At 35.8% G+C, this 12,394-nt stretch overlaps 1 protein-coding gene across 1 annotated transcript; it reads right to left on the bottom strand.

Annotated features, from left to right (window-relative positions):
* Positions 1-1,228: 1,228 nt before the first annotated feature.
* Positions 1,229-2,471, bottom strand: LOC127076685 (methyl jasmonate esterase 1). The gene is made up of 3 exons (XM_051018400.1): positions 1,907-2,471; positions 1,707-1,838; positions 1,229-1,622 (listed from the first exon to the last, which is right to left on the bottom strand). Exons 1-3 carry the CDS (start codon positions 2,333-2,335, stop codon positions 1,335-1,337), a joined length of 849 nt encoding a protein of 282 aa, XP_050874357.1. The 5' UTR covers positions 2,336-2,471; the 3' UTR covers positions 1,229-1,334.
* Positions 2,472-12,394: the final 9,923 nt, after the last annotated feature.

Here is a 12,394-nt window from a genome sequence, read left to right as displayed (position 1 = left end):
GTGGTAAGTTTCATGACGCTCTTCGCTACCTCGCATATGAATCCGAGGTAAAACCCCTTTTCAAACCGAGGTCAAATGAGTTTTTTTTGTAATAGTGTTTATAAGACAATGTACCTTTTGATCACGTAAAGTGTGTATTATTGCTTAGTTGTCTCAAATTTTAATGTTGAGAGAAAAAACAATCAAATTATTATATTCACGAATAAGAATAAGCATTGTTGAAGGTTTCCAGAGGAACAAACTCTCAAAAGATAACAACTTGATCTTTTTCTAGAGGATCAAATAGTTGACTTTAAGTTTAGAGTTAACCACCATAACTTAATGTCTATTTGAGTATTTATGACCATGTGATAGCTTTGATGGCATGTAAAAGCAGGTACAAGAGTGGATATTTAATGATCACTATATTAGATGGAATCTTGCCAATTCATCTGGACTATAAGATCCTTGTAGAACTTCTTTACTCTTTCTAGAGAATATAGGTTACCATGAATCTGTAAGAAATATATTCTACACATATAACAAACATTAGATCATAAAATTATTCTCGTATATTATGCTGTATCAAAATCAAATTAATGAGCATTGACTTCAAACCATTCTTAGCTCAACAGTAATAAATCTTGGCGGTTGAATGAAAGGGCTAAGGGTAAAGTAAAAAACCATAAAGGAAAATCATAAAAAGAAAATATATAAAAAGATCAAGAATGCGGTGAATGAAGTAAAAACTCAAATTTTTGACGATTTATACAGATTCTAAGGAACCAATGAGAAAGAAAATAATATATATAAACTTGCTAAGAAAATAAAAAGAAAGACGAGAGATTTAGATCAAGTGCATTAGATATAAAGATTGTAATGTTTTGGTTCAGAAAAAAATAATATATGAAATCCGTATTTATGTAATTTATTTAATGAAGAGATCATACCAGAGTATAGCATAGTAGACACTATAGAAAATAATTGAAACTATAACTATTATCATTGGATTCAAGAACATTGAGTAAAATAAAGTTTTGAAAATGATGAATAATAGTAAGGAAGTTGGGTCATACAATGTCTGAGTTGAAATTTGAAAAGTCTTATAGATATATGCATTGGATGGCTCACCAAATTTTGAACAAATTATAGGATTAAGCAAATTGAAGAAAAATATAATACTTAATATAATATCATAATATGATTCAATCCATATAGTCTAGTAGAAAAAAAAACATAATTCTTAATATAGCATACAAGAGGAGGACACTCCAATTTTTCTTATTCAATGGAATTCACAATCATAATTCATAATAGAAATATAATCCCAAACCATACACATAATTGTTTAAAGATTAGTATTTCTGTGCAATCTTTAGAAGGATAGAACTAAGCTCCTTTGGTTTAGAGAACATGACCATGTGATCAGAATCCTTAATCACTTTCACCTCAGCATATGGACCACTTCTCTCAATTATCCACTTTTGAAAATCCTCTCTTATTAAATTATCACTTTTACTGATGATAAATATCTTAGGTACTCTTCCATTTCTATGATTGGTAACTGCTGTTTCCTTCTTCAATAATTCAACATCATTATAAATTCTATCAGGTCTCACCAGGGACAATGCAAGGGTCAAATCCTACACATTTTAACTTGGAGTTACATTCATTAAAAACTAAATAATGTTACTGAAATTCATCTGAAAATGTTTATATATATATACCTCAGGTGGTGATAATTGATACATCTTGGTTGCAAGGAATTTGGGTCCAACAAATCTAGCAGTTGCAGGTTTGTCAGGTCCATCAAAAAAGAAAAACTTTAGGTCCATTAAATTAGTGATCCTTCTAGCTTCCTGCAAGATACTAACTGATTTAATATAGTTTTGAGTGGGAAAAATAAAATGTGAGTTTTGTAGAGTACCTCTTGAATAATAGTAGGGTATGTCAGATTTTGACTTAGCACATAAGCAGTAACAAAAACTGCAACTGAAATTTTGTGTGGAAATTTTTCCATAGCAACAGATTCAGACACTCCTCCAATACTATGACCAACGATTATCACCTTCTCTTTTGGAGGAAGAGATTCCATAAATATGATCAAAGGTTCATAATATGTTGAAATTGAATGAAAATCTTGAACCTGTATTGGATTGATACCAGAAGCAGCCAATTCAACGGTTGTAACATTATGACCAGCTGATTGAAGCATAGTTGCAACCTTATACCAACACCATGCACCATGGTATGCTCCATGAACAAGCACAAAATGATGACTACTACTAACACAAATTAAAGGCGAAAGAGTTAACAAGAAAAGAATCTGAATAGAGTGCATTTCCCTTTTCTTCATCTTGTTACTTCTTGGCCGCAACTCATATTTTCTTTAAACTCAAACAAAGATGATATCTTGATCACGCTCTCTTGTCACCCTTCCACTTGTCAAATCTGTGAGAGACGAAGACCCACCTTCATAAAAACTTTCCATTATCCCCTACGCCTCACCTTTTCTTGTGTCTATATTTCTAGTATAACCAACCAACCATCTATTGAAATATTAAATTTAATTTGAGTCTAATTTTATTATTTGATTTTGGACTTAGTTATTTGGGCTTAGTTTATATTGGGTAATGTTTCTAGAAAAGTCTTGTAGTATTTAGAATATCTAGATATTTCTTAAGATTGTAATATTTTCTAGAATACTCTTTGAATATCTAGAGTTCAGAACTCTCTAGAATTAGTGTGCCTGGAGTTCTCCTTAGAGTACTATAAATAGAGATGTAATCCAACACTTTTGAATCAAGCAAAAATATAAAGTTCTCTCTTCCATAAATAATTCTCCTACCTACCAAGTTTCTATTCAAGCCTCAAATATTCCCACACATTTTTCTTAAACACAAAAAAGGTTTATTTCCAACAAAATGGTATCAGAGCTTCAAGGTCCTAAAAAAATGGCGAATGGAGGCTTCCATTTTCAAATGTCGATGCTCACAAAGAACAACTATAACAATTGAAGTATCAAGATGAAGGCGCTACTAGGAGCTCAAGATGTGTGGGATATCGTTGAGAAAGGCTTCAATGAGCAAGATGAAGCCTCGTTAAGCCAAGGTGTAAAGGAGACATTGAGGGAGTCAAGAAAGAGAGACAAGAAAGCTATCTTCCTCATTTATCAATCGGTGGATAAAGATACATTTGAGAAGATCTCCAACGCAACGACGGCCAAAGAAGCATGGGACAAACTTCAAACTTGCAACAAAGGAGTGGAACAGGTGAAAAAGATTCGTCTTCAAACTCTTAGAGGTGATTTTGAACTTTTGTTTATGGAAGAGTCCGAGTCAATTTCTGATTATTTTTCTCGAGTATTGGCCGTAGTCAATCAACTTAAAAGAAATGGCGAAGATGTTGATGAGGTAAAAGTCAGGGAGAAAATACTTCGCACTTTAAATTCAAGTTTTGACTTCATTGTTACCAACATTGAAGAAAACAAGGATTTAAAGACCATGACTATTGAGCAACCCATGGGTTCCTTACAAGCATACGAAGAAAAACAAAAGAGAAAAATTAAACAAAAGGAGGCTATGGAGCAACTACTACAACTCAACATAAAGGAAGCAAATTATGCGAATCACAAGAGCCAAAGAGGACGAGGTCGTGGCCAAGATCGTGGGCGTGGACGAGGACATGGAGGAGAAGGAAGAGGCAGTTACAACAACTACTCTAACAATGGAGAAAGAAGTTGGAATCCACAAGCAACAAGAGGTTGTGGAAGAGGAAATTCGTGCCCGAGGTGTGACAAATCACAAATCAAGTGCTTCAACTGCAACAAGATCGGTCACTATGCATCTGAGTGTAGATTCTCGAAGAAAGTTATGGAGAAAGCTAACTTTGTAGAAGAAAAAGGCAGAGAAGAAGAAACTTTGTTGCTCGCGTGCCAAAACCAAGTTGAAGAGAAAAGAAACAAATGGTACCTCGACACCGGCGCAAGCAATCACATGTGTGGCGATCGAAGCATGTTCGTAGAGATCAATGAAGCGACAACTGGCAATGTCTCATTTGGAGATGACTCAAAGATACCGGTCAAAGGCAAAGGTAAAATTCTTATACGCTTAAAGAATGGGAGTCATCAATTCATATCCAATGTCTATTATGTTCCTAACATGAAGAATAATATTTTGAGCTTGGGACAATTATTAGAGAAAGGCTATGACATCCACTTGAAAGAACATAGTTTTTTCTTAAGAGATTGTAGACATAACTTGATTGCTAAGGTGCCTATGTCAAATAATAGAATGTTCCTCTTAAACATTCAAAATGATGTTGCAAAGTGTCTCAAGACTTGCTATACCGACTCTTCGTGGCTATGGCATCTACGATTCGGACATCTCAACTTCGATAGTCTAAAATGTTTGTCAAAGAAGGAAATGGTGAGAGGCTTGCCTAATATAAACCACCCAGACCAACTATGTGAAAGATGTCTAGTTGGGAAGCAATTCCGGAAAAGCTTTCCAAAGGAATCAACGTCAAGAGCGACAAAACTGCTAGAGCTCATACACACTGATGTTTGTGGACCAATCAATCCAAACTCTTTTGGTAAGAGTAAATACTTTCTCCTCTTTATTGATGATTATTCTAGAAAAACATGGGTTTATTTCTTGAAGGAGAAGTCAGAAGTGTTTGAAAACTTTAAGAATTTCAAAGCCCTTGTGGAGAAAGAAAGTGGTATTTCCATTAAGGCTATGAGATCTGACCGAGGAGGAGAGTTCATTTCAAATGAGTTCCAAAAATATTGTGAAGACCATGGAATCCGCCGCCCACTAACAGTGCCAAGATCACCACAACAAAATGGAGTAGCAGAGAGAAAGAATCGGACCATACTTAACATGGTGAGAAACATGCTTAAGAGCAAGAAGATGCTGAGAGAGTTTTGGGCCGAAGCAGTGGCATGTGCGGTTTATCTGACAAATCGTTCCCCAACAAGAAGCGTGCATGAGAAGACACCACAAGAAGCATGGAGTGGAAGGAAGCTTGGGATCTCTCACCTCAAAGTGGTTGGAAGCATTGCCTATACTCACATTCCTGATGAAAGGAGAACAAAGCTCGATGATAAAAGTGAGAAGTATGTATTTGTGGGTTACGACTCAAGCTCCAAAGGGTACAAACTCTATAATCCAAATAGTGGAAAGATTATCATAAGTCGTGACGTGGAGTTCGAAGAAGAAGATTGTTAGGATTGGAGTCTTCAAGAAGACAGGTACGATTTTCTTCCTTACTTTGAAGAAGAAGACGAAATGGAACAACCAATGATAGAAGAAAATATTACACCATCGGCCTCACCGACAGCAAGGTTGGATCAAACAAGCTCAAGTGAGAGGACACCACGACTAAGGAGTATTTAAGAGCTTTATGAGGTAACCGAAAACATAAATGGTTTTTTGCCTTTTGGGTAATTGCGAGCCTCTAAGCTATCAAGAAGCAGTTGAAAACGTAAAGTGGAGAGACGCCATGGAAGAAGAAATCAAGTCAATCACGAAGAATGATACATGAGAACTTACTACACTTCCACAAGGACACGAAGCAATCAGAGTAAGATGGGTGTACAAGGAGAAGAAGAATGCAAAAGGAGACGTGGAGAGATACAAAGCAAGATTGGTGGCGAAAGGATATAGTCAAAGACAAGTAATTGACTATGATGAGGTACTTGCCCCCGTTGCTCGTCTTGAAACTATTACACTGGTCATTTCTTTGGCAGCCCAAAATGAATGGAAGATCTATCAAATGGATGTGAAGTCGGCCTTCTTGAATGATTTTCTCGAAAAAGAAGTTTATATCGAGCAACCACAAGGCTATGAAGTAAAAGGGCAAGAAGAAAGGGTCTTTAAGTTGAAGAAGGCATTGTACGGACTCAAGCAAGCACCGAGAGCTTGGAATATTCGAATCGACAAGTACTTTCAAGACAAGAACTTCATCAAGTGCCCATATGAGCATGCACTCTATATTAAAGCGCAAAGTGGAGATATTTTGATTGTGTGCTTATATGTTGATGACTTGATCTTCACAGGGAACAATTTAAGCATGATCGAAGAGTTCAAGAAAGACATGTCAAATGAATTTGAGATGACAGATATGGGGCTCATGGCATATTATCTCGGCATCAAAGTAAAGTAAGAAGACAAAAGAATTTTTATCACTCAAGAAGGTTATGCCAAAGAAGTCCTTAAGAAGTTCAAGATGGATGATGCCAATCCAGTTGGCACCCCGATGGAATGTGGAAGCAAGTTGAGTAAGCATGAAAATGAAGAGTTTGTTGATCTAACTCTTTACAAAAGTTCGGTTGGAAATCTGTGTTACTTGACAAGTACAAGGCCGGATATTCTCTATGTTGTAGGAGTCGTAACTGGAAGCTCCAACAACAACTCACTTCAAGGCGGCAAAAAGAATCATTCGATACATCAAAGGTACAACAAACTTTGGCTTGCACTATTACTCTTCTAATAATTATGAGATTATTGGCTATAGTAATAGTGATTGGAGTGGAGACTTGGATGATAGAAGAAACACTATTGGTTTTGTGTTCTTCATGGGAGATATTGCTTTCACTTGGATGTCAAAGAAGCAACCTATCGTCACACTATAAACTTGTGAAACTGAGTATGTTGCTGTCACATCATGTGTTTGTCATGCAGTTTGGCTAAGGAATTTGTTGAAAGAATTAAAATTGGCAAAGAATCCTGTATTTCATGAAAGAAGTAAGCACATCGACACTCGTTACCACTTCATAAGAGAATGCATCAAGAAGAAGAAGGTGAAGTTGAAGTATGTGATGTCTAGAGATCAAGCTGCCGACATTTTCACCAAGCCACTAAAATTGGAAACTTTCGTGAAGCTAAGGAATATGCTTGGAGTCACAAATCAAGTTTAAGGGGAGATGTTGAAATATTAAACTTGATTTGGGCCTAATTTTATTATTTGATTTTGTACTTAGTTATTTGGGCTTAGTTTATATTGGGTAATGTTTCAAGAAAAGTCTTGTAGTATTTAGAGTATCTAGATATTTCTTAAGATTGTAATATTTTCTAGAATACTCTTTGAATATTTAGAGTTGAGAACTCTCTAGAATTAGTGTGTCTAGAGTTCTCCTTAGAGTACTATAAATACAGATGTAATCCAACACTTTTGATTCAAGCAAAAATATAAAGTTCTCTCTTCCATAAATAATTATCCTACCTATCAAATTTCTATTCAAGCCTCAAATATTCCCACACATTTTTCTTAAACACAAAAAAAGATTTATTTCCAACACCATCATAACAACTTTCTGTGTCCCTTTACTTTCCTAGCGTGTAGACTTCAACTATCTAACTAAGGTTAGAAGATGCTAATGAACTCCCTAAAATACCCTTCTTATCAAATACTAATTGCACTAAATTGTACCATTTTGTTTGAGGTAACTACATCTATTAAATGGTTGTGTTCTTGTCGTGGTGAAATTTCATTTTCATGTTCATCTGGTTCTTGTGCATATTCATGTGTATTTTGCAGATTTCTATGCCCTAATGCTTCGTTTTATCTTCTGTTTTGGGTGTGAATCTTTTGGTTACTCGGTTTCATTTTGTTTTTTGTCGACATCTGCTTCACTCAATGTTTCTCAACAATCTCTGCTTCACTCAATGTTGTTTGTACGTTGTTTGTAGTGCTTCACTCAATTTCTTGCATCACTAATATAAAACGTTTGCTAAAAAGTCAAATACGGTGACAGTTCTTGAGTTTAATATGTTTGCTGACACCTAATGATGTTTTGGTTGCAGATGATGCTTGAAGAAGATATAGGATATATAGCTTTAGATGAGTTTATCGAGGTATATTCGAATCTACAATTTAGTAATGTTTAAAAAACTTAATCTGATTTTATGATGAAAGCATGTAAGAGAGTATTAATGTTCTAAATAATTTTATTTGCTTACAATTTTAAGTAGCATGGATTTCGAATTGTGTTAAATTACTGTGTCAGTAATGGGGGTATTGAAAAACTTGTCTAGAATTGTAGTGGATTTGATTCATATTGTTCAACCATATGAGATTGTACCTCTGAATTGACATGTGCACGTAACTACCTGCAAGATGCATTCTAATGAGTTTTGTTGTTGAAAAATAAGTGATTATGTTGTGCATGCATATGAATTCAGTTACTGTATCGTTTCTAACGCAACTAAACCTTTGTAATAAAATGTTATTTTGGAAAGAGAAATGACTTTACGATAACGGTTGCTAACGGTTGAGGCACGGACAACACTTTCACTAATTATACCTTATTATGTTCCATGTAGGAGAAGGGGTTTTCATTTGTATGCCTTAGAAAACTTTGTAAGAAAAGTCATAATATTTTTCTTGGTTTATCTTCTTTTGTTACATTGAATTTTGTTTCTATGGTGATTTTATGTTTTAAAAGGTGTTAAAAAATCAAAAAAATAGAACTTCTTGTCTTTTATTCTTTGTGGGGTTATGTTATGATTAGGGAATATTTTCTAAGGATTCTTCAAAAATATTGTCTTTTATAATATGTAAGCAATTTGTATCTAATTTTCATAACATTTTCTCTATCTCATTAGACTTTTCTCAGTTTCCATTTTCAAGCTTTTTCAAATAGGCGATGAGTCGACTCAAATAGGGGATGAGTCGACCTATGACTCGACCTGTTCAGACCCGTGGCAACATGGTTCAAAATGAAACAGGTAATGAGTCGACACAACAGGTGGATGAGTCGATTCATTTTGTTTTTCTAAGATTGACTCGACCTATCACTCGACCTGTTCAGACCCGAGAGTTACACAAAATGGGATATGCATGAATGAATCGACCGCTTCAAGGCATGAGTCAACTCAAAGTTCTTAAACTATCAAAAATGAGTTTTTGAGAAGTATTTTGGTCAATTCAAACCATTCTCTTATGAACCAAAGCAAAATGATCGGCACATTTATTCTACTAATTAATGAATTACATCTTCATTTTTTGGCAATTCAGCTTCTTTTGTGTAAGGATTTAGTCTCGGCCACTTGTCTTGGTAAACATTCATGTCCGACCATTGAAAACTACTCTTAATGTTTACACCTTATTTTGTAATGAGATGCCCATTATGTAGGAATAACACATATCATGAAGTGCATTGTTGATTTCTAATTTATGTTCCATACTCGGACGGAAATAACAATCTCCTTACATGTTCCTACTGGAGGTAGTGCGGGATTTTGTCTTGAAATAAATGATAATTATAACTACAATATTATCCTCACATTGCGAATTCACATTATACATCATGTTACTTTCGCAATGGATTACCGTGTCGTTGCATTTCTGAACATGATGCAACTCTATCTATTCGGTCGTATAACCCAGTCCAGCCTGCTATAAAAGTTAATAGGTATGCAACATGTAAGAAACCTAATGACACTGACAGTTTTGGACTGCTGTATTTGGGGTAGTGATCAGTGCATTTTGATGCACGTTCTTCCATGTTTGTACTTAAGCATTTCTTTGGTTTGCTTTACTTATTTTTATGTTTTAATGTGTTTTTACAATTTATTTTATTTTTGCACTTATTTGTTTTTCGCATTATATTTTTAGCATTAGCAGCTTTCACGAGAAAAATCATATCTTGAGCTACGAGTATCAGATTGAGGCTTGTGAGTATGCGTTGGAAAGCTAAGGAAAAGATCTACAACTTTTGTTCAGAAGTCGAGAGCTGAATCGGACTGTAGCAGGGCCAGAAAATCTGTTGAAGTTGCAGAATTTTATTTGTATTTTTGTTGGGTCATTTGTAGTGGGCTGGGTCGACCTAGTTGAGTTGTAAAACGGGTCTTTGTTTTCCCCTAGGTCTAGCAGCCGTACACCATTGGGAATTGAACGGAAAAAAAATCATTGTTCAGGTACGAATTTGAGAGCTTGCAAAGAATGACTATGGAGAACTAATTTCCCAAGAATCAATTCACTGTAATCGGATGCCACTTTGAGGTTCTTTTATAATTTTCCATTAATATGTTCCTTTGAATTATATCTATAATCACAATTACTTGCTTAATTTAATTGTTTTTACATGATAGAATTTTTTAATTTGATTGTTGTCTGCTTTGAATCAATTTCGTGATTAGTGTAGCTTTTGCATTATCGCGTTCGATCATATTGTGTTTGCTTAATTCACAATAGTTTTAATCCGTTTGCTTTACTCGGAATTCAGGGACAGACTTCGTATAATTGTTATTGCGCTTGTCAGTAGCTTTTGTAATCGAATAGGATCAGACTCGTTAGGGAATTGGAATTTTATAGGGATCAATGATAAGTTGGAAGATGATATAGTGGGTTGATTCGTTTCAGCTTATTCAAATAATCACTTTTCATAATCACTTATTTTCTGCATTTTTGTAATTGAACACCAAATCAACCCCCCCCCCCCCCCCATTCGATTACGTTTAATTATTACAAACAAAAATCCTTGAGACGATATCCGAGTTTAATTGTCGCTGTATTACGTTTTTACAAAATTACTCGTTTTGATCCGCGAGCGACAGCGGATCAAATTGGCGCCGTTGCCGGGGATTCTTGTTTCTTTTAATCGTTTTTAGAGTCATAGGTTTAGTGTCTAAGCGTATAGGTCCTAGTTTCCTCGCAGTTTCGTCCAACTTGCGTTCGGGTGTTTTTGCGGTTTAGGAAAAAAATCTGTTTTTAGGAAAATCGTGTCAGATTATTCTGAATTTTTGTCGATTTATTAGGAAAAAATCAAGGATCAAAAGCCTCTATTTAGGAACTAAATAATGGACGACACCCTAAAAAATCAAAATTCCTTATTTTTCTATTTTTTATGATCTTTTTTCTGTTTTGATAGTTTTAGAAAATTCCGAAAAAATTCTCAAACATTTTAAATGACGTTATTAGATTAATTTCGGTGTTAGTTTATTTTTCTAAATTTATTTTAATCGTTTTCCTTCATTGTGTTTGTTTTTGACAATGGCTGATAATAGAACCTTAAGGCAGTTAGTTGCTCCTGATGTGAATTACAATGGTTTGTGTATTGAATATGATGCTGATGATGTTCCTTTTGAATTAAAATCGGGTTTAATACACTTGTTGCCAAAGTTTAGTGGTCTTGCAGGTGAAGATCCACATAGACATCTCAAAGAATTCCAGGTTGTGTGCTCTACACCGTTGAGGCCTGAAGGAATAACTGAAGACCATATCAAACTTCGAGTTTTTCCTTTTTCATTGCAGGGTGCAGCAAAGGATTGGATTTATTATCTCGAGCCAAACTCAATTGCAAGTTGGACAACCCTGAAAAAAGTGTTCTTGGAAAGATATTTTCCTGCCTCCAAAGCTGCCTCAATAAGAAAGGAGATTTGTGGTATTAGACAAGGCAATGAGTCGCTGACCGAGTATTGGGAGAGATTCAAGCACTTGGTATCTAGCTGCCCTCAACACCATATCACTGAGCAACTCCTCATCCAATACTTTTATGAGGGGTTGCTACCGATGGACAGGAACATTCTTGATGCTGCTAGTGGTGGAGCATTAGTCGATAAAACTCCAGCTGCTGCCAAAGCCCTTATTGAAAATATGTCTCTCAATTCTCAACAGTTCACCACTAGGGACAATTCTGTGCAAAGCAAAGGCGTGAGTCAAATTCAAGTTTCTTCTAACAAAGTCTTAGAGACCAGAATTGACGAACTCACTGCCTTAGTCAAACAGCTGGCAGTAGCAAAACCTCAAACAACAACTTTGTGTGGCTTTTGTACTTCTCCTGAGCACCCGACTGATACTTGTCCTATTCTAAGAGACGAGTCCATTACTGAGCTTCCACAAGCTTATGCAGCCAACCTTTACAATCAAAACAGGTACAACAACACTCCTGACCTGTCCACCAACGAATACCATCCCAATTGGAGGAACCATCCCAACCTTCGATATGGAAACCCGCAAACCAGCCAACAACAGAACTCACCTCAAGTGGCTGTCCCTGCACCTCCCGGACCATCCTTGGAGGATCTTGTTAAGCAATTGGCCGTGAACGACCTCCAATTCCAACAAAGGACCGATGCTAGCATTCAGACCTTGAACACACAGATGGGACAGCTTGCTACTCAAATAAATAACATGCAAGCTCAAGGTTCGAACCAACTTCCAACCCAGACAGTTGTCAATCTTAATGGTCCTAATGCTAATGTGAGCGCAATGTCTTTGAGATCCGAAAAAGTTACAGAACCAGCCCCTGAAAAAAATAAAAAAATCATTGAGGTAACTTCTGAACTTTCTCCTTCTAAGCCTCACCCAGCTGAACTTTCTTCTCCTTCTTCTGTTGTGGTCGAAACTGAAAAAATTAAAGAAAAGGAGTATGGGCCACCAGTCCCCTTCCCACATAGAGTTCTGAAAA

The sequence above is a fragment of the Lathyrus oleraceus genome, chromosome 4 (assembly GCF_024323335.1).
Source record: "Lathyrus oleraceus cultivar Zhongwan6 chromosome 4, CAAS_Psat_ZW6_1.0, whole genome shotgun sequence".
Lineage (NCBI taxonomy): Eukaryota > Viridiplantae > Streptophyta > Magnoliopsida > Fabales > Fabaceae > Lathyrus > Lathyrus oleraceus.
The sequence above is the reverse complement of the archived record's forward strand: the minus strand, read 5'-3'. Positions and strand labels throughout refer to the sequence as shown.

Bases quoted from the DNA above. Each gene is read 5' to 3' on its own strand.
- LOC127076685 (XM_051018400.1), bottom strand. From the start codon at position 2,335: ATGAAGAAAAGGGAAATGCACTCTATTCAGATTCTTTTCTTGTTAACT. The intron at 1,839-1,906 runs GTACTCTACAAA...AGTATCTTGCAG, and splicing joins ACCCTACTATTATTCAAGAG to GAAGCTAGAAGGATCACTAA. The intron at 1,623-1,706 runs GTATATATATAT...TAAAATGTGTAG, and splicing joins ATCAATTATCACCACCTGAG to GATTTGACCCTTGCATTGTC.